This window comes from Emydura macquarii, unplaced genomic scaffold (genome assembly GCF_026122565.2).
Source record: "Emydura macquarii macquarii isolate MOO-44397 ecotype Brisbane River unplaced genomic scaffold, CSIRO-AGI_Emac_v2 contig_2205, whole genome shotgun sequence".
NCBI lineage: Eukaryota > Metazoa > Chordata > Testudines > Chelidae > Emydura > Emydura macquarii.
Window position 1 is genome coordinate 26,165,269 of NW_027132342.1, and position 26,786 is coordinate 26,192,054.

At 40.0% G+C, this 26,786-nt stretch overlaps 2 protein-coding genes across 3 annotated transcripts in view; one reads left to right on the top strand and one right to left on the bottom strand.

The window, feature by feature from the left end:
- The window catches only part of VEZT (vezatin, adherens junctions transmembrane protein), an 87,247-nt gene extending 84,561 nt beyond the window's left edge, over nt 1-2,686 (bottom strand). Inside the window, exon 1 of one of the 2 annotated variants that reach the window (XM_067559793.1) lies at nt 2,347-2,686. In XM_067559793.1, the coding sequence (XP_067415894.1) occupies nt 2,347-2,382 (36 nt within the window). In that variant the 5' untranslated portion in view covers nt 2,383-2,686. The remainder of the gene's footprint in view (nt 1-2,346) is intronic. The other variant, XM_067559792.1, reaches the window with a different exon arrangement.
- Nucleotides 2,539-26,786, top strand: part of FGD6 (FYVE, RhoGEF and PH domain containing 6) — a 103,211-nt gene continuing 78,963 nt past the window's right edge. The window contains exons 1-2 of the mRNA XM_067559791.1: nt 2,539-2,904; nt 12,443-14,912. Coding sequence (XP_067415892.1) covers nt 2,892-2,904; nt 12,443-14,912 — 2,483 coding nt within the window. The 5' untranslated portion in view covers nt 2,539-2,891. The remainder of the gene's footprint in view (nt 2,905-12,442; nt 14,913-26,786) is intronic.

The following is a 26,786-nucleotide window of genomic DNA, read 5'->3' on the forward strand; positions in this document are numbered from 1 at the left end:
GTTTTTGCTGTATACAGACTAACACGGCTACCCCTCTGGAAATCTTCTCAGGGGATTGCCAGACCTCACTTTGCTTTGCAGGTTAACAATAGGTGCACCCCTGTCCCTGAGCCCCTTTGCAGCATTCCCCTGTGATATCCAGCCCCCATCACTAGCGACTCTCAGAAATAACAGGTTTGCTATCCCCAAGAAGACAGTGCACGCACAAGTTTGTTTGATTCAGCTGAGGATCAATTTCTATATAACATCACAGCACTGAGAGATATTGATAATGAAAACAATCATAAGTTTATTATCAAAGGCTAAGATTTAAGAGATAGTGAGTAAGGATAATAATGCAAACAGAAAGGTTTATATAAAACAAAATAATAACATGCCTCCTAGAGCCTTAACTTAACAACCTAAACCCTTGTCTAAAGTAGTCTATCTCAATTAAAACAATTTCCCAGCATCTCCAACCAATGTGTCTGAATCCCTTTCATGAATGCCAAAGCACTTTCCTTTAGCTTCCTCGGTGAAAGAAAGAGGTGTCCTTTTGCCTTTTTCTTATATCCTGCAAAACTCATTGTTGGTTCACAAAGTCTGGATGAGGCCCCCACGATTTATTCTCTGGTGTGCTGACTTCATGTTGACTTCACATCCTCATGCTGATTTTGTATGCAAATGGGGTTTCCATTGTGTTGGCTTACAATGCTTAATTTACATGTGAACCAAGGCAGACAGGTGAACATACATCCTTTGTCTGGCAGAAATCTGTCGGTTAACCCTGCCTTGATTCAGACTTTAGGAACATATTTTCCTCATACATAACTTTTTACATAGTATCTGTACACGTCACAACAATATTAATGATCAGCATGATCCTGGCTTCATTTAAGATCAACATGAGATCATTTATGGATAAGTACCATGAAAGTGGAGTGCTGGGCATTGTAAGTTTGGACTTGCTGTTACAGATCAGTGAACCCTTTGCTATTTGACACTGAGGGGTTCTCAGGGTTACAGACCTAAATGCATATGCTAGAATATTTAGCTATTGCTTTTGTCCTTGAAATGCATCAGATATATTTAACCATTACTTTATAAATATATCAGGTCCACACTAGCTATATTAACAGAATTAACTAACATAACATGCAGTTATGTATTTGTAAAGTTTCTAGAGACCTTATACAAGTTCTACAAACACTACAAAATGCAGAAAAGAGTAGTATTCAGCATAGATATTATATACATTTAGCATTTACATGGACACTTTTGCAAGAATTATGTTTATTTATAAATAGGATTTATTAGATACAGAGGATGAATCCCTGATCCTGCCATTCACTAGTGCCTCACTGAAGTCAATATAAACATGTACAGTATGTGCTCAGTTTTATGCATGAATAGTCCCACTGAAGTCAAGCCTAAGGACTGTCATTGTTACTAACCTTACAAATACTGTGGATTATAAATACTTACTACTTTTCTTAACTGCAGTTAGCTAAGAAAAATGTTCACAGATTAACCTGACTGCATACCAGCGTGTTTAATTTTAAACAGTATTTTTGTACTTATCTTAAATTATTAAAATATACCAAAAAGCATACAGCACCAAACAAAAGAATGGTTACACACTTGCACTCCTACACATAAGTTGTTCAACTTCATTATTCAGAAGTGATACTACCTGCATAAGTGATACCACAAAGGAGCTCTCGATCTGCTTTCATCTACTGCAGTAGTTCCCAGTCTTTTTCAACCACGGTACTACTGCAGTTTCCCAGACTAAGACCTCAGCTACACCAGCAAATTCTTGACATCTCCCTTATGATTTTGCATTCTGAATCTATCTAGTTAGCTATTTCTAACTCCTATCATTATGGTAGCTAAGTGCTGTGCTCGTTATCCAAACCGCACGGAGTTAGGGTTTTTCAAATGTGAGCCTTACAGCCCTTCAACTCCAGATATTAAGTCATATTGGGCCACTACCACTACCACTGCCCACTCAGCAGCACACAATGGAGCTCAAGCTGCTCCACCAAACCCATCTCAGCATCCTTGGGCTGCACTACACCCGGGTCCCCGCGTGCCGACCCCTGCCCACCTGACACGGGCGCTGCAGCCCAGCGTGCCTCAGTCTCACCACACCCCGGGTCCCTGCGTGCCGACCCCTGCCCAGTCCCATGCACTGGCCCGGGCGCTGCAGCCCAGCTCGCCCGGTCTGAGCATCCCCGGGCTGCCCCCCAGGACTCCCCCAGCCCGCAGACCCCACCCCAGAGGCCCATTCCCGGGGGCCGCCAGCGCAGCCGAAGCGCCAGTAGCGTCGGGAAGCTCGGGCCCAGGCGGCTCCCTCGCACCCACCTCAAACACCACCTCTTCGTCAAACTCCGGTGTCATCCTTCGCCATGACACCCGCCCCGGGCACTGTGGGAAAGCGAGTCCGCCCAACCCCCGGCGGCGCCTCCTCGCCCGGCCAACCCCTCGCTCAGGGAAAACTACAACTCCCAGCAGCCAGCGCGGGAGCACACTTCCGGGAAGGCAGGGCGTTGAGCTGATTGGTGGAGCCTCTTGTGGTTGCCTGTGGTGAGGGGCGGTAGAGAGAGCTCGGCCTTTGGGACTTTGCCCAGCGATCCCGCGCCTGCGGCTCGTCGCGGCCGCTAGGGGGCGCTGCTCCGCCCAGCCCGGCCAGCGCAGGGCTGTGCAAGCTGCGAGAGCTGCCTGTGGCTGCGGCTGGGCTCGGTCCGGCTCAGTCGGAGAGGAGCTGCGGGACCCGATGGAGGAGCGGCCGGGGGGCGCCTTGCAGCAGTAGCGCGGCGGCACAATGGGCTCGTCCTCTTCAGCTCTGCGCGGGGCCATGGCTTAAGAAGGGGGCGAGGAGGAGGACGGAGAGGCGCGTGGGAGGCACCATGAGCTCAGCCGGTAGGAGCCCAGGGCAGGCATGGGGGGAAGTTTGGCGTGCAGGGGGCTGGGGGGGGACTTTTCTCCCTCCTGCGGCGCGCTGCCTGCCCCGCGCCCGAGGCACAGCCGCGGATGGGGCGCTGCCGCTCCCCACGGGACGCCCAGGTACGAGGAACCCCCCCCGCTCTTCCCGCGGGGCTAAGTGCCCGAGGGGGGCTGCGCCTCTCCCGAGAAGCCCTTCAGTGTGTGCCGTGGCGCCGCGTCTCTCTGCCCGCGGGCGGGCGGCCACTCGCTCGGTTACATGCGCCGGGGCGTGCGACAGACAGAGAGTTGGGCAAGTTGCTCGTGCACGGGCTGCGGGCGGCTCTCCTGCTCCCCGGCTCGCTGCTGGATTCCGCCTCTGCGCTCGCCCCGTCCCGGCTCGCCAGGCCAGCGAGCGCTTTCTCCGGCAGCGCGCTGGGGACGGGCGGGGGGTTGCTCCGCTCAAAGCGATTCCACGCTGGTGGGGGGGGGGGCGTGGGTCTTTCTTTCCTTCCTCCCGGTTGCCCCCGATGCGGACGGTGCATGCACCGGGTCCGGGGCTGGGAGCGCAAATGCGACCGCCACGAGAAAAAAAAAATCACTCAGTCCATCTTCCGTTTGGCTGTTCACATCCTTTGGATAAACAAACAAAGCCCTCCTAGTTGTGGGTGGACCTCCTGGGAGATCTTGTCCCCATTAGAATGGTCGGACGGATTTTTTCCTTTTGTGGGAAGCCCTGGCTCGCTTGCGCTGGAAGGAAGGAGAGGGCTTGGGGGAGGGGGAGTTTTTCTGTTTCCCAAGGACATGACTTGGGGGAGTGTTTTTCACTCTTTTTCTATTTTATTTTGGTGTCCAACGCTTTTAAAAGCTTTTTGTCCTCGTCTCCTCATATTCTGTGAAACGTTTCCTCTTCTAAGAGAGCTCACCTCCTCGTGCTTTTTATTGCTACACTTGAACAGTACATTTGCTTTTCGTTCAAACCCATTGTTTTTAAAACCAGTGTAGTGCCATTAACTCGAGAAAACATCTCGCATGACTCTGGTGTTTGTTTGCTGCTCTTTGACCTACCTATTTTTGCTGTGAGTCGACCCTCACTGTCAAAAATTTAGCCCCTTGATGTTTTGAAAGAGGCAACTTTTCCTGCGGTGTAACAGAAAAAATGCAGATATTCTGCAGTATCTGTTTGACACCAGCAACAGGGCACAAGGTTATCAAAATTTTAAAAATTAGCACTTATCTTTATTTTCTAGGTACAGTTATGACAATTTCATACTTCTCACTTTCTTCAAAGTATATATATTCCTGTAGTAGGACCCTTATACTTTGAAAAATATTGTTTGACTTTCTGTAGACTATTGGTCATATTTATAGTGGTGTATAATAAGCTCATCTCGCTGAGCTCTGGTTATTGGAATTTGTCACCGTTAAGGATATTGTGCCTTATGGTAAAGTGACTTTTATAATCAGACCAGTTAAAATACTATACATTTCAGTTTAAAGTGTAGTGAAAACACCACCCCACTACCTTCTTAGATTCTTATTTTCTTGGGCAAAGCAATCCCAAATATCCATTCTTCACTCTAAAATAAATATTAATCTGTGTGTTCTGTTATCAATTTGTGTAACCTTAACATAGTTGCTAATGTTAATTGGCATCTAAAGACTTAGTTTTATCTCAAGGACATACCCGATCTTTATCAAGATCTTACAAGCTGGTGATCACTCATATGCAGATATACATATTGGAAAGCATTCATTACAAACTCTTAGTTTGACCTGACCCACATTTGTGGTGTTTTGGTTTTTTTCTTTTTAAGTATTGTTGTCAATTTTATGGCTACAAAAGTTGCAAAGCAAATCCTTGATTTAAAACAAGAAAGCTTCCTGTATTTTAGGGAGTTATTCAGTTTTTTTGTTTGTTTGGTCACATAAAGAAGCATTGTCAGTACTTTTGTTCGCCCATCTGTTAGATTAGTAGGCTTCCTTTCTTGTGCCTGCATGAACCAACATGCATGAGAGCTGTTTTTTCCACTGAATAAAATTATGTATAAATTATGCGGATGAACTGCTTTATGGGACTTTTTGAGGGCAGCAGTTAAATACAATCAAAACTTTAAACAACAAGATGTTTCCTGTATGGGGAAAAAATGTGGTTCTACAGGATCTAATTTAATTGGTTTTTTTAAAAAAAAAAAAACCAAACCCACAGCGCGCACACATTTAAACAAACAGTAACCAACTTACTGCACTTTTCGCTTTACTTTACTTAAGAGAGTAGCTCTAGCATATAGAACTGCCTTCATTTAGCTAAGCAATCTAATGGTCCTATAATTAATCAAGCCTATTTGAAAACAAAAAGTCACTTATAAATGCATATTTCTGCCCTATTTAATGTATTTCCAATTTTTAATTACTTGTAATACATTGTTTGCCTAATAGATTCTTAAGTGACTCTATTTAGAGGTGGTGAATTAAGAAATAAAGTAGCAGAGTGTCTTTATTTAACCACCGTCTAATGTGTTCATGTTACTTAGTAATGTTTCTGGTACTACAGTTCCCTACCTTATATTTTTTTCTGAGCGTTAAAAAGCTGGGCAAATAAAATAATTGTATTAGGAAGTGCTCATGAGATCGGAGCTTGAACATTGAAGTAAAATTTCATATGATACAGAATGCCAAATATCTTCCCTACTCCGAACAATTATTCCAAGAGTTTTAGAGATTAGTGACCTGCATGAAGCTTTGTGTCACTGCAGGATCTATCTGCATGGATCCAATTCCAGGACTGAGACCATAGTTTGTGGATTAGGGGTCATATTTCTGATGGGCCAAAGGTAGACAAAACAGAAAAGGAAAGGGAAGAGGCAGTGTGGGGAATTACTGCTAAGGAGAAGGTAGGAAGGATTCCTGGAAAACTCAGTTATTTGGAGAGGGGATCTGCCTTGGTAAGCAGAGGGGGGCTGAAACACGAGGTATGTGTTGAAAGGTGAGGACTAAGAGCACTAATGTGAAAGGATTAAGGGGAATAAGATGGGAGTAGGAGAAACAATATCAGTGGATGTGGGACAAGATTATGAAGGCTATGTCAGTGAAGATGGGGAGCTTTAACTTGTGGTAACAGACAGGAAGTCAGCAAAAAGACCTGGGTGTGGGAAGAAATATTTTTATATAAATTTTTATTTTTAACATAATTTTACACTTAATCTAATAAATACTAAAATTTAAATTGTAGATTTAGCTGTCATTCTAGTCACAGTTAGTCTATACTGTGTAAAACTACAGGGCATCATTCAGCAGTTAACAAGCAGTGTTTCCCATTAAAGAGCACTGTGAAGCATGTAGAAAATTTGAATTGTCTAGATGTCTCCCGTTTGTGGTTTAATTTAATGTAAAGAATTTGAGCGTGTCCCTTAGGAGTCCTTTTAATGCATCTTCAGAATGAAATAGTTTATCGAGAGCTTATCCATATTGATTCTTGTCACTTCTTAATTCTGCAAGGAATAGATTGAAACACCTAGGAAATGCAGGAATAAGTGTCAGTGTCTCTGTATGTAGAATTCTTCCCTCTGACTCAGTCCTGAATGAGGCACTGTACTGCTGTAGGAACTGTGTTTTTGGAGGAGGTTCTAACTACTAACAGTCATTATAAATCTGGCTTTTTTTCAAGAGTAGGTCTATAAACATTGACCACCTGACCAAATTCCAGCTCACTCTTTGCTTTTTGAAATACTAGGTGCATGTTCAGTTTGCTACTGTATTCTTTTTTTATTTCCTGTACTAAATTGTTTTGGCATATTGTTGTATGCCATTGAATTAACTCCAGAGTTGGCTATATTTCAATGATGGGTGAAGTGATCCATATATGGTTTCAGGTAGTTTGTTTATAAAGTACTGTGTTTCATCAGAATTAAGAGCCATTTAGATGAACATTATTGAAAATTAGTTAAAAACAACAATTACCTTATTGCAGTGATGACACTAAAACTCATCTTCTGTTTTACAAAGAGCTACATGCTCTCACTGCTTTCTCATGAAGCACATATTGCTTATAAATGCACAATCATTGTGGTCACTCAGTCCCTGTTTGGAGTACTATGTGTTTGGAATAGTAGAAGTTTAAATTAGCTGTTACCACTCAAGAAGGAGATCTTGGTGTCATCGTGGATAGTTCTCTGAAAACGTCCACTCAATGTGCAGCAGCAGTCAAAAAAGCAAACAGTGTTGGGAATCATTAGAAAAGGGATAGATAATAAGACAGAAAATAGCATATTGCCTCTTTATAAATCCATGGTATGCCCACATTTTGAATACTGCATGCAGATCTGGTTGCCCCATCTCAAAGAAGATATATTGGAATTGGAAAAGGTACGGAAAAGGGCAACTAAAATGATTCGGGGTATGGAAAAGTTTCCATATGAGGAGAGATTAATAAGACTGTGACTTTTCAACTTGCAAAAGAGATGACTAAGGGGAGTTATGATAGAGATCTATAAAATCATGACTGGTGTGGAGAAATAAGGAAGTGTTATTTACTCCTTCTCATAACACACAAACTAGGAGTCACCAAATTAAATTAATAGGCAGCAGGTTTAAAATGAACAAAAGAAAGTATTTCTTCACACAGCGCACAATCAACCTGTGGAACTCCTTGCCAGAGAATGTTGTGAAGGCCAAGACTACAATGGGGTTTTAAAAAGAACTAGATAAATTCATGGCAGATAGGTCCATCAATGGCTATTAGCCAGGATAGGCAGGGATACTGTTTGCCAGAGTCTGGGAATGGCTGACAGTATGGATCACTTGATGTTTGCCTGTTCTATTCATTCTCTCTGAAGCACCTTGCATTGGCCACTGTTGGAAGACTGGGTACTGGACTAGTTGGACCATTAGTCTGACCTGATATGGCCGTTCTTATGCTTTGTTTTAAACAAAAGAAAAAAATGAAACAAGGTACTTGGGTTTATGACATTGTTTCTTCAGCAAAGAGTAAGTTCTTAAATGTGAATTTGTATGCATTTTATGTAGGAGAGGGAAGACACAAGTTGGAAGATGAGATTTGATTTGATCACTGCAAGGAAAGAGTAGGTGGTTTATTTATTAGCACAAAAGCTGTAATTTGGGGGGCAAATCACAGAGGAAACAAAACCAACAAAATCAACATGACTTTTCCTATCCAACTTCATTACTTTTACGTGCTGAAAAAATGAGGCCTACAGGATTTAATGTCCTTTTGATCTTAAAACATGTCAAGTCACATTATATTTACTTAGCTTTATCTCGACAACATCTGATTTAAAGAGGTTTTTAGGTTGTTTAAAGTGAACAGAAGAGAAATGAATAAAGTTATCCCAACTTCCCTGTTTTCCTTCATCAGATCACTAAACAAACTGAAGTTTTTAATTAATGTTTTCCTTTTGGAATTTGTTTAGCTTGTTTTATAAAATCCAGCTGCTAGAAAACCAATTTCTTTCCTTGCATTTTAAAAGTTACATATGTTATCTTCTGGGATGTTATGACTCACTTCCTTTTTTGTTTACTTTATAACACTGGGACACCTGAAATCACAGCCTCTACATAAGCATAAAACAAAATATGGAGAAAAAAACACTAGTGTTTCAGGATGGGAGATGTAGAAATGAGTCATATGTAGAACACTTCCTTAGATTTTTTTTTTAATTGCATACCTAATTTTCTGTAGGTACAAAACTGATAATTAAGATTTATTGACTTCAAATAAGTGATTCAAGATATTAATCAGGATGCAAAGACCTTTGTCATTAAAATCACTAGATGGCTTTTAGAATAATTTGGCATCTATTTGGTGACCTAAATATTATATTGTCCTCCAGCATCGTCTCTGAGTACCTCCTAAACGTATAGAAATAGCAATAATAATCTCTCTTCCTATCTAGCTTTTAAGAGCTGGAGTATTTGGTTTTTATTTTGTGCCAAATTCTCCCAGCCCTGCTAATGAAGAGTAGTACTGCCAGAGGTTTCAGTAAGCCTCCTCATGGAGGAAAGTTATATTCTACGTAGGTAATGGTGGTATAATTGGGAATTTTGTGTGAATGGGTGTGTGAGAGAAACATTTTTGACTCACCTTCTGAGCAATAAGTTTAAGTTTGAAAATAAATACAAAACTCTGAGGCCTGTAGGTTCATAGTTTCTAGTTCCAGCTCTTATAAAAGTTTTGTTTCATGCTCACAAGCATTTCCTCTGTTGGTTTACCATTTAATGGTTCCAGTGGAATGTAGCTTTTGGGAGGGTTGGCAATTTCCTGGGTAACTAGAGTCAGTCCCATAGAGGGCTTTGACTTGGCTTGGCTTCTGTATTCATGTAGACCCTGTGCAGATAACAGAGCATGAGGGTGCTGTGTTCATGACAATACGTGTTGCTAAGTAGAAGAGCTGCTGCTGATTGACTATAGAGATCACAAATGTGTGTATTCCTTTTTGCCAGATCTCTGCCCAATAGGATGGGGCACAATGTTTTGGCCAGACTCAGATGTAAATTGGCTCTTTTTGCTGCCATGGCTTTTTAGGCATCCATTAGCATGGAGGGATCCAAAAGGAACCCAAGGCAGTGGAGATCTATTTAACAATTTGAGGATGTGCACCCTTGGTAGTGGTGTATGTTACAGAGGAGGCAAATTATTCAAAGCACTTCCCTCTTCCTTTCAGCACTCTTCGGTGCTTGCCTAGGTTCAGCTTTAGCCAGCTACCCATTATGCAGTGCTGATTTTGGCCATCCTCTGAGAGAGCTGGGAGATGCTGCTGTGTATGAGGGGAAGGAGGTTTTGAGCTGCCACTTCAGTCCACATTGTCTCAACACTCTCAATGACTTCATGTTGATGTTGAATATTCTGGAGGAGAGGCTTGAACATTCTGAGATGAGGTTTTCAGGAGATGGTTTTGGTAGTTGAGGAACAGACCAAATGTAGAGGCTCATTAAGGGCAACCTGAGCCATTCCAGGGTGCTTCCATTCACCACTATAGCCTATACCTCAACCTCTGCTTGGATAAACTAAAGAGACTGAGCTTCTTAAGTCTCTAACTATAAGGCATGTTTTCCAGATCTCAGATTATTCTTGTAGCTCTTTTCTGAACCCTTTCCAATTTTTCATCATCCTTTTTTGAAACGTAGACTCCAGAGCTGGATGTGATGTTCTGCTAACAGTCTAACTAATGCTGTATATGGAGGTAATCCCACCTCCCTACTCCTGCTTGATATTCCCCTGCTTATACATTTGAAGACTGTTTGCCTTCTTAGCAGCAGCATTGCACTGGGAACTCAAGTACAATTGGTTGTCTACCATAACCTCCAGGTCCTCTTCCGAGTCACTGCTTTCCAGGATAAAGTATCCCATCTTACAAGTATGAACTATGTTTTTTCCCCTAAAAGTATGACCTTGCATTTGGTTGTGTTAAAAAGCATGCTGTTTAAATGAGACCACCTTATCAAGCAATCCATCAGTGGCATACCGGGGGTGGGCCAGGCCCCCAGGTGCCGGATTGCGAGGGGTGCTGGGCCGACCCTTTAGGACACACAGGAGGCTCTGAGAGGCGCAGGTGTGTCCTGTGAGACTCCTGTTTCTTTCCTCTGACTGAATTTTTCAGTATGTTCTTTGCACAGCTGCACCAAATACCTGTAAGTAATTAGTGAATTTCTTCTGGTCCCTTTTACTCTGTTGGTCCCAAATTGTCCTGCTTCTGGCTCTGCATGCTGTCTCCTGCTTCTCTCTTCTCATTGCTTCACAAACTGCCAGGCCTCCTCTCTCTCTCTTCCTTCATTTTGTTCTCTGCTTGGCCTGAGGTGATGCTGCCCGAATCTGGTTGTCTGTTGATTTTTCTGCTTTTCAAATACTACACAGGGTCAGTAGCTGCCCTTCTAGACCTCAAATCTTTTCCTTCAGCACAGCAATCAACTTGCAGTTCATGCAGAGGAAGTCTCTATCTTCAGGCAGGAAACAGATACAGAAAATGTCACATTCCTTGCAGGTCATAACTCTTCCGTTGCTGGCCATCTTTGTTGCATATATAGAGCTGAACGTTTTGAAAAAGGTCCTACAAACCCCCCTGCTAGCCTCTTCTCTGCCTATTCTGAGTTCACTTGGCAGTTGACTTATATATTGATCCTCACAGGTCAGCTTTGCCCCCTCACTAATGGAATTAATAAAATGATTCCTCACAGCAAGAATTGCTGAGTTCTGGATCTGAGTAGAGGCAGTCTGGGCTTAGATATAATGTTTCACAGCCCAGAAAAAACATGGCTTTCCTGTTTCTATGGTAGAAAAGTTGTCTGTCTCTCTCCTTTAGAGCATCACACAGTTTGATAGAAATCCTTCCCTCTGAATATCTCAATAAATTGCATTTTCTATTTCTAGCACTTAGTGTTCTTTCTCACTTTTCTAGAGTAAGGCAGGAATTATAATTTAGCATTAAAAATGGAAAAACCCTCATAGTTTTGTAAGAAAATTGCAATTTCTAGTCAGTGGGCCAAATGATCTCTTCAGATATGCAGCAGGTATCAGCACATGTTACTGAGGCTTTTTAAAAAAATGTACAAGGAACTTCCAATAATGGAGGTGATGTGTAAAGAATTTGTTGCTAATTAAAAAGCATTTTAGTTGTACTGCATGAATTACCCTTCTGCATCAAGCTCATTGTGAGAATTGGTTATGGTGGGACATGTTTTTAGAGTTCTATGTACCATGAATAATCTCCTGCGTGTATTAAAATGTCCCATCAATGAATACTTAAAAAACATGGTATGATTTCTAGTGCTGTGAGATGGGTTATAAGCCATAATCATGATGACAGCTTTCAATAGATAGAAAATAATATGCCTTGGGATGGAAAATTCAGTAAGACATTGAGGAAATACAATGAGGGTACTATCTTGGAATGCACTTCACTGCTAGAAAAATAATTTATCATCCAAACTTCACTCTTCAGAACCCAATCCACATAACTGGTTGTAGTGGCAGATTCCTATTTTAGATGTTTCTGCAAATATAAAGGGGAAAAGAACATGGACAGGTTAAATAATTGCATATTAAAGGTGGGAGGGATTATTGATTTATGTAATTAATTGATTTATTATACTACAATTTTTAAAGTCTGCTTTAGCTTTCACTATTCTGCTTTTTTTTTTAAAAAAAATTATGTTTCTCAGCTTAAACTGCAAAACTAGGCAAGTGGACTTCAGTTTTCATCACACTTTAGTGTCTTGGCAAGCAAGAAATTCCTTTTACTAATTCTAAACATTTTTTTTTTTTGATAAACATTTCTAATATCAGGCTTTAGATTTTGAAAAACCCTTGTTTTAGAAAACCTGAGTTTTTCCCCTGAACTACCTGAGAGTTCCTACTAAAAGGAGAAAATGCTAGTATAAAAAAGTGGGGTGGAGCTAACGTAAAGTATTGTAAATCATTGAATAGTTTAAATTATATACAAATTTAATCTTTTAAAAGTAATGTAACACAAGATAAGTTGTTTTGTCAGCTTGTGATTAAAGTTTTTGTTTTTGTCCTTTCTAGAAATTAAGAAGCCACCAGTGGCCCCGAAACCAAAATTTGTGGTAGGACACAAGGCATCACCTCCCCCTGTTGCACCTAAGCCAGATGTTGTGTTTGCTGGAGTTATACAAACAACAAAGAAAGCTAAACCAGCAATAGCACCAAAACCAAAGGTTCTCAAGAGTTCATCTGTTCCTGAAGTTAGACTTCCATCATCTTTAAGAAAAAACACCAAAAGCTTAGAAGAACACAAAGGAGATTCTTCTGAGACTCTAGACCGCTTGAATTATAAAAATGGAGACCCAGCGGAAGACACTGAGGATACCTCTTACATTATACCAATGTGTTCTTGCAATTTTGAATGCATCCATAAGCTTGGAAATGGAGAGAGCACATGTAAAACTCAAATAATTTTTGAACACTTTGAGAATTTAGAGAACATCAAGATAGGTGAACAAATTGTACCATCTATAAAAGGTAGGACAATACACGAGAGTTATAGTGAAAAACTGGCAAATAGAAATCGGGTAGTTTTAAAGGCCAGCCTTCTGGAAGAGACACTCAAAGATGTTCTAACACAAAGTGTATTCCCTAATAGCAGCCCATTGAGGCACAAATGTCCAGATAAACTTGAAAGGGATGATAGCAGTAGTTCTAACACTGAAGTTAAAATAGAGTTTACAGATCTTGTACAGTCTTCATCTGGTTCTGAGGAAGCTACAGGCGAGCCACAAAATAACCACAATAAGACAAATGCTGATGAATTTCATATGTCTGAACCTTGTCCTAGTTTGACTGAAAGTAACCATGATTGCTATTGCTCATTGGGCCAAGAAACCCTGGAAAATGTCAGTGTAAATAGTGATATTACGTTTGCAGCTGGAGTCTGTATGAGAGGAGATGATGTTAAAACTCCATCTTCCTCTGGAGCATGTTCAGTACCTAGCTCAAAAGTGCTTCCAGTTCCAAAACCGAGAAAGCAACGTCCTGCGTGTCTAGTCCGTCAAGATGGTATAGACACTGCTGGGGAAGGAACAAGAGAACCAATTAATTCAGAGAGTGATTCTGCTGGACCTTCTGAGCACATCTTTAAAAAAAGAGCAAAAATTAATGTCCTTGGTCAGAGTGTTTCTTATAATGATTGTACAGAGAAAATGCATCAGGCTAATACATTTGAGATCACTCAAAATCTTGCTGAGAAAATACATTGTTTGAAGGAATCTACAGAAACCGAAGAATTAGCCTCACAGAATATCTTGCCTCAGGCTCTGCAAGAAACTTCTCTCATGACAGAAAATGTTGAACATTCCTTGGACAAAGACCTTAATTTAACAAGTCCTGCAGATAAAATGCCAAATGATGCTAGTATGTTAGCTGCTGTGGACAAAAGGACTAATTTTATACGAAGCAATATTCTGTCCATGAGTTTGCCTAAGCAACTCAAATTGACTTGCAGTCAGCACTTGCCTGCCTCCAGTAGCTTTGATGTTTCCACACAGAAACCAGAAGATAAAGAGATTCATGTAAAAGATGAAAGTTCGCCAAGGATTATTCCTAAAAAACCTCAAAGACACAGCTTGCCTGCTGCTGGGCTGCTGAAAAAAGCTGCATCAGAAGAGCTTGTTGAAAAAAGTTCTTATGTTTCCAGTGAAGATAAAAAAGCAGAAAGGGTTCTGGAAAGAACTCCTTTAAGGTATACATCAGCCAAAGAACAAGGTATGTCATCTTACTGTGACATACCAAAACGCTCTTCAGAGAAACCTGTCTGGAAATTACCTCATCCTATTCTGCCATTTTCAGGCAATCCAGAATCATTAAAAACTGTCAATATTGCCACAAACTCTGACATTTCAACTGCTGTGACCAAGCCTAGAGCTAAATCTCTATCTTCCATGGATACGGAAAGAATGGACAAGCCTTCCAAAGATGCTCAGAAGAAAAATAGTTTAAAGAAGTTTCTCAACATTAAATTGTCTGTTTGCATAATGAAAAGTGACTTCCAGAAATTTTTGTCCAGGGGCAGCCAGTCTATGGATGGTGCCATAGCTAGCCTTTCCACAGGGGAAGGGAATGGTGATAGTAACAACCGAAATGCAGCATCCCTAGCAAGTGAAAGGAAAACTAAATCTGCTAAGGCACATTCTGTAGAAATGGGTAGCCCAGCATCACAAAAGAAAAGACAGAGACACAGGGGTCAGTATGAGATGCCAAACAGTCAAAGATCAGAATCTTTAGATGAACAAATATTCTCAGGGAAGCATTTGTCACAAGCACACGTGAATTCTCTTACAAGTGACTGTATGCCAGAATATGAGAATGTGCGCCACTATGAAGAAATTCCAGAATATGAAAACTTGCCTTTTGTTCTGTCTTCTGATAAAAATCCATGTTTTGAATGGCAAAATTCCAGCAGTGTGGAAGACTGTGACACAAATGTATACGAATTGGAAGAACCCTATGAAGCTTCAAGCAGCCGTTCAAGACATGGCAGGTAATGTAGGAGAAAAGTGTGGTAAAATAGATCCAGCTCTGTATGTTGGATACAGACAAATTTGTATTGTTGTTTGGATGGTGGATTTAGGAAATACGCTTATTTAATTACATATTGGCAAAATAATTTAATTACCTATGTATTTTCCCCCATATATGTTAATTTAACAATTTGTGACCTGGAAGGATTTTTTCTTGGTGAAGTAACTCGTGGGTCTACTTGGAATTTAGAGTATCCTTGAATTGGAATTGATGATATCTAACTCTTGCTTGTATTCAATCTGGAAAAGCTCTTGCCAGTAAAGACCAAGTCCCACAATGAACTTGCTTAAATGCTCTTAGTTAAGCAGTCAAATGGAAAATTTGGTGTGGTGGACAATACTTAAATATATGCTTTGGTGACTTTTTTATTAACAAAAGTTGATTTTTTTATTAAAAAAAAAATGTTTTTAGAGTTTTAGGATTTGGTTCAAACCCATGCTTAGATTTTGAATGGAATACATAACTATTTGTAGCTTAATGTCCAGCAAACAACTTTACAAAACTATAGTGCAAGGAATTGCAGAATCTGACCTGGTGGAAGGGCCAGTGTGTAGATCAAACTCTGAAGACAATCACAACTGCTCTTATTTTACCTGTAGAGTACAAAGGCTTTTAATATTTTTTTTATTTCTTATACTTGCTCTAAACAATGTGAGAACTTAGTGTTTGCAATGAGGTGCTTGTTGTAAAGGGAGAGAAAATATTTGAAATGGAATCCTTGTAGCATTTTTAGAAATATAAGCTTGTAGATGAAAAGTAATTCAATATACATCAAGTTACTTGCCTTTATAGGAAGATGGGAGTCTTTGTTGTGGGAAGTAGTCTCATTAAGCTTCATAATGTTGACTGTGACATCTTAAGCATTTACCCATTCATGTATTGGTCTTATGAACTGTGTACTGTTTTATTTTTATTCTTTACTGAAGTAAAGTGCTTGCTTCTGCCTTGGCATAGCTTCCTTTTAGACATTAGATTAGAACCAGAGTTGTGTTCTTATTTTTCATTGTGACTTAGTCCTTTTGTGGTATTCATAAATACCTGAAGACTTTGAAAAGAGGAGCAGAGTACTACTTCCAAGCAGGCTGATATCCTGTGTTACATAAGCCCAGTATGTTGCATGTGCACTTGCCCCTTTTGGCCTGGTCTACACTAGAGTTTTATCAACCAAAGTCAGCTTTGGTCGACAAAATAGAGGTAGTGTACACACAGCAATCAACCTTCCACTGACAAAACTGCCCTGTTTTTTCAATAAAATAAAACCACATTGACAAGGAGTGTAGGGCTTTTGTCAGCTTAGGGTGACACAGTGTTAATGTAGATACTGTTTCCCCTTACATCCTGGTGGGGCTGTCATTCTTGTCAATTCCAGTGCTCCAAGCCTGGGTTTCTGTAAGCCTGGGCAGCTGGTTCCTGCTCCCAGCTGGGAGCAGGGCAAGAAGACCAGGCTGCTGGGAGCTGGGTGGAGAAGCACCAGGTGCTTCTCACATGCTCCTCACCGGGCCAGTGTTGTCAGTTACATGGCTGAGACATGACATGGCATGGCTGCCCGTTCTGGGGGAGAGGAAGGAATGGAGAAGTCCCAGACGTCTTCCCCCCGGACCCTCGACGGAGGATGGGGGGGCAGCTCACAGGGAACCTGGGAGCTCTCAGCTCCCCGCACTGCCCTTTAGGTTAGTGGAAGTGCTCCTGGTGAAGATGCACTCCACCGACCCAAGGAAGGCAGTATGGATATCAGACACTGTTGTAATTACAGTGGTGGCTGTAAATCAACCTGTTAGGTCGACTTATTTTTGAAGTGTAGACAAGGCTTGTTAGACCACTTTCCTTAAAATGTCCATTGCCTAACATTTGAGATTTGTTAGTAGCAATCCTTTTTATAATTAAAACTGCAGTGCAAAAAAATTGTACTTTCAAACACAGCCTGTAGATTGAGAGGACTGTACTGCATTACTACTAAAGCACATATACAATTTAATCACAGAAACAAGGCTTGCCATACCAGAATAGACAAAGGGTCCATTTAGTCTAGTGCTTTCAACAGTATCCAATTTCAGGTGCTCTAGACCTTAAACCTTTATAATGTACTCAGTGGTACTGTATCATGTGAGAAACTTCTTCCTGATCCCATGAGGTGATCCCATTATGCCTAAATCATGAGGATTAATAGCCCTTGCTATTTTATCCTAATTTCAGATGATTGATTACATTGAAGCAAATTCTGCTTACCTTGGTAACCTTCTAGGAGGAAATTAAAGATCCAGTGGTACTCTTGGAAAATGAATGCTGTAGTTAGCAATTGTTCTCTTAAACAGCCTTTCTCAGTAAAGTAGTCTGCAGTGGGATTTTCAAAGGGGTGGCCTATCTTCACTGCACCATTGAAGTTTTACTATTGGCTTAAATGGGAATAGAGTTAGGCTCATTACAACCTTAGCATCCCAAATATGTGTGTGCACCATTGAATTCATATTGTCTGCTGTGTTTTATCTACACAGTTAACACATTACTGGTGCCAAACTAGTTCACTTCCCTGAAACATACTGTGTGATACCCTGAGATAGGAAAGTAATGAATAGAATTAATGAATGAAGCTACCTTGATTTGGGATGTTCTGTGGTGGGAACAATACTGGAAACCTTATTCCAAGAGAAAAAGTCTGATATAGATTTTTAGTTTTCAGACTAATAAGTTAGAACAAACCATTTAAAAAGGAGTAAAGAAGGTCAGTGCAATAGCTTTTTGTTTTGTTGGTTTTTAGGGCATTTCATTTTTTGTTTAATTAAAATACAGTGAAGAATGGTAGCTGGGAAGGGCAGACAGAAATTGCACTTCTAAATGCATGCCAAGTTTTAAATGATGACAATTAGCAGGAGACAAGACATGATGTAATTGTCTATTTTCAAAGAAGTGAGTGTTTAGCTTTTAGTTATGTATCGAACCTAGTGCTTTTTATGTGTCTCCAAAGTACCACTGCAACATTTCTTTTGACACAACTGTTGGGGATTTGTAACTACAGCTCTGTTATTTCAAAGTAATAACACTTCTTTGTATTTCGTAGCGAAGAAAAATTCATGATTTTGTCATTCTCCTTTTTACAATAACAATTTTTTTTTAATCAAAAGAGGGCAAAAACATCACTGGAAACCAAAGTTGAAATTGAGTGGAAATTTGCCAACAGTCTAAACAAACTAAAGATACAAAGGAAAATTCAACATGACTTAGAGCATGTGTGATCTGACAAAAGGAAAAGACATAATCTTTGGGGACCCCCTTTTTAATTATTATTTTTATTAATTGCATTTTAACCTGCTATCTTAGGCAAGGGCAATGTACTTCAGGCTCTATTTCTCTGCTTCTCCATCTTTTTGTGGATTAATGTACTATGTTTCCTGAATATGCTGACAGTGTTTCCTCAGAGTTTTTGCAACCATATATGATTGCTGATTGATTTTGACTGAATGTAGAGTTGCCTGTAATTGATAGCATAATTTCTGATTGCATTGCCCATTGAAACACATTGTCGAGTTGGAAGATTTCTCTTTGAGAGATACTTTAAGAACCCTACATGAGTACAACTACATACTTCTCTTTTTATTTTTTCCCATGAGCTGATTTTTCGTATGTTCTTATGTTTGCTCTGGGCTTGATTCTGCGATCATTACTTGTGCTGAGTAGTTTGTATGGACTACTCACATGAACAATAGGGATTATTTAGCATGAGTGAAGGCTGCAGGATTGGACCCTGAGATGAATGTTAATTTGATGGTCAGCGTTCTGGAATAGGCCATCACTAGTTGAAAAAGCCTGCTTCCCTGAAAAGATGGCTTTATAGGATAATGTCTCATAAACAGATTTGCAGTGTCTGTGCCAAACTCTTAGTAGGAGAGCCTTTAAATGTGGCTTTTTAAAAAAGATCTTTCCAATAAGTTTCAGATATTGGAGATTTCTTGTTTGCTGGGCTCTGAAAAGATGCTCTTGCTTCTTCTATTGTAAAACCAAAGAAAATGTAGTATAACCTATAACCAGGGGGTCAGATATGTGGCTTTCACCTGGTCCTGTAAACAATCACTATTTTGTGATTAAGTTCTGTCGGGAGAACGTGTGTGTTAGGAAAGATGGAGGGGGTTCCTCTACATCCCTGACAGCCTCCCATACTCTGTCTTCATTTTCACTCTCCTTCCTTACCCTTCTCCCCCTTGATACAAGCCCATTTTGCCATTCTTACGTGTTGAACAATAGCATGCGCCACAAATAATTCCAATGAAACCAGTGGGACTACTTGCAGAATAAGGAACTAGCCAACATAATTAAGGGTAGTAGAATGACCTTTATTCCCATCATCATGTCTACTCTGTACCTTTCCCCTCAGCATTTTGCAGCTGCTGTCTTTTTGCCTTTGCAGCTTGTGAATGCCACTTCTTTAACCCAGTCTTTACTAGCCAACCCTCTGACTCGTTAAAGTGCTCATCTGTTCTCTTTCTTTCTACTATATGCTGAATAAAAAGACTTCTCAGCATACCCAGCTCTGGTGAGCTAGGAGCTTGGATCAGAGAATGGAAACTGTAGCCAGTGCCATTCTGGGCTACCATGCAGAAGATCTGTGCCACCATACTGACCAAAAGTTTGATATTTTATGAACAATAAATGTTAAATTTTGTAATAAAATCTATAATTAGCTGCTTGTAAAATTAGAGACCAACATTAAGATCAATGTGAGACACTCGCACTACAAGTGTTACTAACACTCAGCAGTGTTAATTTCTGGCCCAAAATGTTAGAAAGCAGGAACTTGGCTTGTACAGAATGCTGAAATTGTAGTGCTGGGATTGTACTGCTCTGTCAAAGGTATGCCCCCTTTGGGGAGCAATTCCGTCAAGATGATTGGGTCTAGTTACTTTTCTGTGTCACGTGCATTTATACTCTGAATCGTTATTTCAAAACACTTTGTGGGATGTAGCATATGAAAGGCATTTTAAGAAGACAATCATTTATTTGGGAAAATCGTTTCTCTTTTGAAGGACTCTTGATGCAAATTCTTGTTACTTTGCTTTACTTTCCCTATACGTTTGTTTTCCATAAAATAAAAGGACACTCTCAAGTAGTTTAGGTTCATAATTTATTTAACCCTCTATAGAATTTGATGTGAAATGGCCCCATCATTTAAAATATTTTTAAATAATCACTCTTCCATACTGAGAAAAGGAAACATCCCCTCCCATATGATCCTGTGTGTGTGTGTGTGTGTGTGTGTGTGTGTGTGTGTGTGTGTGTGTGTGTGTGTGTGTGTGTGTGTATAAAGCCCTTTAATTAGAGCTGTTTGGAAAATATTTAACTTTATGAAATCTAATCAAAATATGCATTAAACATTTTGGAGAGGGGTGGGTGTGCGTGTCTCTCTTTCACACACACTTGCACTGAGAGAGACACCCACACACACACATGCAAAGTGAGGCTAAGTTCAGGTTTTTCAATCTGAAAACCACTATTTTGACACAGGCTATTCCTGGAAAGTGATTGAAAGGTTTTGCTTTCATTCCAGTGTGGAATGAAAACAAATGTCAAAACCTGAAAAGTAGTTGCAAAACAGAATTGTCCTCTAGGCAGCTCTACCTTTAATATTTTTGTCATACCGCTGTCAAGAACTGTAGTGACATCATTGATGATCCTGATGAGTGCAACAGCTGGGAAAGGCAGGGTGATTGAGTCAACATGAAACAAGGAAGTCATGTTTGACAGAACATGAAAGAAAAAAGCTTTTCAGTATCTCAAATTGTATTGCTTGCAAACAACCATATTCTTAATAATAGCCTTTTAATCTATTTTTGTATAGTATATTTGTGTGTGTTGTATATATGGGGATGTGTGTAGAGAGAGAGAGCTGGTTCTTAAAATAGGTATATTCGGTAGCAAGTATCAGTTGCACTTACTGCTTTTGGAAGATTCCCTCTGCTACTCCCAGGGCGCTTCTTGTGTGCTTCTCTACATCATGATCTTGTGTGCTCTAGAGAAATTGGCATAGTAATGACACTTTGGATCCCCTAAGTTGCATGTGACAAACCCTGTGTCTATGCTCAGGATGGTTACAGTAGTGCATAGGTATTCACTCCACCATTTGGATTGCTCATGCTCAAAAGTTACAGCAAATGTGGGGGCATGCAACAGCATCACTTTCCACCCAGCAACAATTTAGCACCTGTGCCATTCCAGATGGTGTTCCCAGTGCCATGAGGTTGTTCCTGTCTGTCCTCCTATGACATTTTGTTAGCCAAAAGCACTGGCTCTGACCTGTCAGGCATGCAGGCTCGAGAGCAGCCTTGCAAGGTATTGGCTCCATCTGACTCCCAACTCTTACCTCCCCCAATTAAGGTCACACTTCAGAGCAGCTGGGGTAGGACTTTACTGCTGTCAGTATAAAGCAAAACACAACTTTAATAAAATAGATCTTTTAAAATTGTCCTCACCCCAGGAGATTCTCCTGAAAACCCCAAACAAACAGATTTGGTGACGAGTTAGCAGACACGCACCCCACCCAGTTACGGTTTGCACATATTTTCACCTGCTGCCTCATCAGTATCTACTGTACTCCACACTCGGGGGGAAAAAATGAACAGGGTACACAACAAGGCTATTCTAACGTGCTGCATTTAGCAACTTGCAAAACTAATTCTATTTCAGAAAAATCTGATGTGCTGTCACTGTACCACATGTGATAATCTCACATATGATATTCTTACTTGTCTACTGCACACTCTTACTGTATTTGATTCACCTCTTGTTTAGAAATCTAGACAGCAGCAAAATGGGCAGAATCTCAGATCTGTGAGCTATAACCAGAACCCAGTCTGCTTAATTTTTTTATTCTTTTTACAGTAGTCAAAAGATATTAAAGGCTGTCATGCTATTTATTTTATTATCAATTGTTTTAATTGTAGTTCATAAGGGCCCCAGTGCTTTATAAATACAGATAGATACAACCCTTGCCCCAGAGGATCTACAATACAATATCTAATAATCGGTGCCACCTACATCAATGATTTTCATCCTTCTCTGTACTGGAATCCCCTCCCCAGTTGCAGATTTAAGTTTGGCCCTTCCATTAATTGATCCTTAAATCCAGATCAGATTCAACACTATAAAATCCTTTAAAGCCACTAGCCTATAACCGAGAGGTTTGTTCAAAAAAATTTGGCCCACCTTAAAATTAATTATAGTCTGCTGTCAGAAAATTCTGCAAATTCTGATATGCAGATAATTTTAAAAGGGCTAATTTTTTTGGTGACCACTACAAAATTATTACAGCATCTGTTAACTCTTCTCAGTGATTTGTTGATTAGTAACAAACAAGAAAGTAAATGAAAAGGCATCCCATTTAGCCCTGTTAGTATTTTCTCTATTTAAGTATGACAGACTCTTGAACTCCCTGATCTCTTGAAGTGTAGCATATGCAGTCTCTCTCTCCTTTTTTTTTAATCCTTGTCCCCTTGCTTTTAACTGTCTCTTCATATGAGCATTCTTTCTACATATACACATCTTGTCATGCCAGGGAAAGGGCAAAGTAGGGTTACTTATTGTCAAAGCATGTTTTCTTTCTCCACCATGACTCTTCCTGTTTCAGTCTCACCCACAGTGATGCACTTAGTAAATCACGTGTCTTCCATATTAATGCAGAAGAATACCATAACATAAATATGGAGTGGAAAGTCAGGTATGAAACGAGAATTGATGAAACTCTGTGGCTTGACAACAGCCTTTTCCTGAAGGTTATTTTCAGCATTGGCTCAGGAAATGTATCACTAAAGTTCCTTGAGGCTGTTTTTCTTAAGGTGAAATTTTTCCCATAGTAAGGCCTGATCTAATTGTTTGTTGTTATTAAGTATGTAAAATAAAATGCATTTTTATGCCAAAATCCAACTAGAATGTATTTTTAAAGTGTTAGGAAAGAATAAGGCCAAAATTTTGACTTTAATTAAATTTTATTCATATTTTAATTCATTAAATTTTAGTCTTACTGTTTGCATGCAAATATTACCAACTATTTCAGTTGTACTTGATTATACATGTCTAACTATGGTATTACAATATTGTGATAAGTCTTTGTACTTAAAATAAACACAACAGTACAAAGTAGCAACGAACATGTTTGCCTTATCTGTTTGAATTCTGTTTGTTTTTTACGAACCCGTGATTTTTGTATGAAAGTTTAGGCTTTTCCCTTAAAATGGGGGCTAATCTCTGTTTGTGTGAAAATCAGTGGACTAAAAGCCTGCAAAATCTCTATGGGGCAGTGAAAGGAATGTTACCCAAACAAATACCTCGATAACAGCAATCCAATCTGATCCATGTGGGCAGACCACTCCAAGTGTATGGAGACCCACTGACTTCAGTGGCTACCTTGTGGGAACCCTGGCATTGATCAAATTGTGGGATCAGGGCCTAAAACTGTCAAAAGCTTAGAACAAGTGGCTAAATTGGTTTCCTTCAATGTGTCTCTAATGTGTGTAAAAATGGGGAAAGGAAGAGCATGAGTAGGTCCAAGATTATAAGAAATAACTGAATTGTTTGTTACTGGTCTATGTCTTTGGCTTTAGCCAAAGTGTCTCATCAAGTATCTTTCAGTGCGCTGCTCAGGAAGTTGTGTCAGCTGATGCTTGTGTAAATACCACTGCTTTTAAGAATGGTTAAGTTACTCCATGTTTGTCTTAGATTTAAATAACTTTAAATAACTGTTGTTTAGCTATTTCTTTTGTTGGCAATTGTCTGAAATGTAAAAGTGGAGAGAAAACCACAGATTTAAAATTACAAAGTTACTTCCAAACTGTGCATCACTTCCTTGAAGCGGGAGATATACACATTAATCATGATGTAATTGTCAAGAGAAATAAAAACACAAAAACAGTGATCCATAAATATACACGAGTTTTTCAGGTTCAGTTTTTTGGGACTTGTGTGAATTGTCATTTCAGAGGGTGGGGAGCTAAGCACCAGGCCTTCATGAAACCACTGATTCAGTAAAGTCGCTTTTATGTTTTAAGTATATATTGTTAGGCACTTGTATTCTCATTTTGTAGGGTTTCCTTCCACATCTGAAGGTGTTTGGTTTGAGATTTGAGCACAGATTGTTACAACCTTCCAAAATTCTACCTGCAGTGAGCAGGTAGCTCTTTTTGTTGTTGTTTGTTGTTTGCTTGTTTCTTTAGTTTTGTTTGTAGCTGGCTGGCAAGTAAAATACTTTTTTTCCGTAGTATCAGTGGTCCTAGTAAAGGCCAGGCAAATATATTTTGTGTTAGGCTTAAATTGTCATGATAGTAAAGAAAAGCTGGTGTGTTCGGCTGTGTCTCAACTGCAACTGGGAACCTGTCTCCTTGTCTGAGTAGACAGACTCATGCTAGCTCCACTTTAGCTAGTGTGCTAAAAATTAGTGCATAGTGTCTCAGGCTAGCCACCTGAGCTTGGACACTGCCCATGCTGCAATGACCACACAGCTATGCTTAGCACACTAACTCCAGCAAAGCTAGCGTGAGTCTGTCTACCTGGGCTGTGAAGCACACTGCCAGCTGCAGTATAGATACTCTTAAGTGGCAAAATCCTGGTTGTAAGTTATCTCTGTGTTTTAAAGGTCTTGTTTTTTGCACTTGTGTTTGCAGTTGTCATTTTTTTCTCCTCTAAGGCCCTTTTTTAGGGGTTTGTGGTCTCTGCCATAAGAAATGTTGATGTCCAATGAGTTTCTATCTGTGCAAAACTAGAATGAATCTTCAGACACATGCAATTAGAAAGGAAGGTGAAAATACCAGTACCTCAATACTCACAGAAACCTCAGTGCATTTCTAACCTGATCCATTTAGCACCAAATAGGGTCCCTCTTGGCCACAGTGATGGGAGCAGGGAAACAGCTACTCAACTCAAGAGGAGAGGTGGTGGGCACCTTTGCAGATAGTTTCATGTGGATGGCTCCAAAGTAGGTGGTGGTATTTATTATTATTTGTTAATTGAAATAGGTGAGGGCCATACTGCAAGGGTCTCCCTGGAGGGGTGTGCCTGGAGATGGCCTTTATCTGGCCCTAGCGAGGGAAGACCTGGGTATGGAGGATCTCCTCTGTATGCAGATTTTGAGGGCAATAATAAATGTCAGTGTATTTTGTCATTGCCTATTGAATTATTTGGTAGTCATGCTGGATGTTGCTTGAGCTATATCATGTCAGATATGCACATTATAACATGCATAATGTATTTTGGCATGCTACATATCAATGGCCCCTGTGGAGTTGTTTCAGTGGTTCTGTATTCTGCTCTCCATGGTTTGTGCCATGGTGCTGTGAGGCTGAATTGGAGCACCTTAGGACACATAGTTTGGCTTAGATTGAAATTTTGTCAGCATTCTCTTAATGTACATAAATTAAAATAACTTGATTCACAAAGGATTTTAGTTTAAAAAAGAATCTTGTCAGAAAACAGTTTTCAGTAATGAGATTTTAAAATTAAAGACGTGTTTAAAATATGGTTCTTGAATGTAGAGCGTTGAACATCCAAGACATGCATGCATATTTCTGTTGAACTTTCCAAGAGATGCATAGAGGAATCATCAATTAGAGCTCCAACAGAACAATGAAAAATGCATATGCAACTGCAGGAGGATGTCAGTCTGCTGTGAGAGCTGTCTTGATGTACTTCTGGAAGCAGTAGCTTGCATTTTATATCTGAGCTAAATGACAGGGATAAAAAATAGCTTTAGTTTGGTTTAATGTTCCCTTTTTAAAAGAAGATTTTTCTTAGCAATTTTTAAAGGCAATGTAATTATGCGAGTGCATATATGGTATGGTGATGAAAAAAGTGGCATAGTACAAAATTTATACAAATACATGACCACCATACTTACCAATCCAGAAGAGATCTTAAAAAGAGAGAGAGAAAAAATGCCACAAAACATTTTATCTGGAATGGAGAATCAACCCCCTCTACTCACCACTGAAGGAAGACGATACTGTGTCCCTGACCTGAGGTCAAAAATAAAGTTTGCTAGTTAAAAATACAAGATGATTTTCTAGTTTCTACTGTGTTTGGATTCTCCAAGTTTTGTGAAAGGGTAGTTATCAAAACTTTCATGGTTTTTATAGAAACTTTCGAAATCTCCAAAATCTCCCCTCCCCTCATTATGTTCATGCTGCTTGAAAGATCTCAAAGTGTTCATGTAGTGTACCTATTCTCCTTAATCCATCTGCGACATTCTTTAACAGATGAGGAGACACAGTACCCACAACAGCAAGGTGGTGTGGATCCTAACAGCTCCCTTGATCTATTTCTTCTTTTAAAAAAAAAAAAAAAAATCCTCTACAGAGGTGTGTCTATCCTTCAGCATTCTGAGTATCTATCTACAAAGGCAGAACTCACAACCACTTATCAGTGAAACTTGCAATTCTAAACTTAGTGGCAAAATAAAGTTTAGATCAAAATTAACTGATTGGTTAGCTCATACCTTGCCATAATGTCAAGCCAACAAAACTATCTCCCCTATTGCCCTTGTGCTGTGTCAAGTCCCACTGACTGATACAACGGACTTACTCTATGGGCTTGTCTTCGGTGCATTAACAACTCATTGTTTACTACTTATTATAGTTTGAGCTTTGTGCCTAACCCCATCCTTTTCCACATGCACAAATCTCTAGCTCTAGTTAAGTGGTGCCTTAAGATCTAGCTAGCTGACCCATCCAGGTTCAAACTTGAGTGCAGCTGGTGATCAAGCTGATATTGCAATGGGGATACAGCAACCTGAGTTGCAACAACTCATCAACTACTAATTCAATCTGTGGAGCTTGAGTGTTGTTTCACTGTCGCTGCTTTC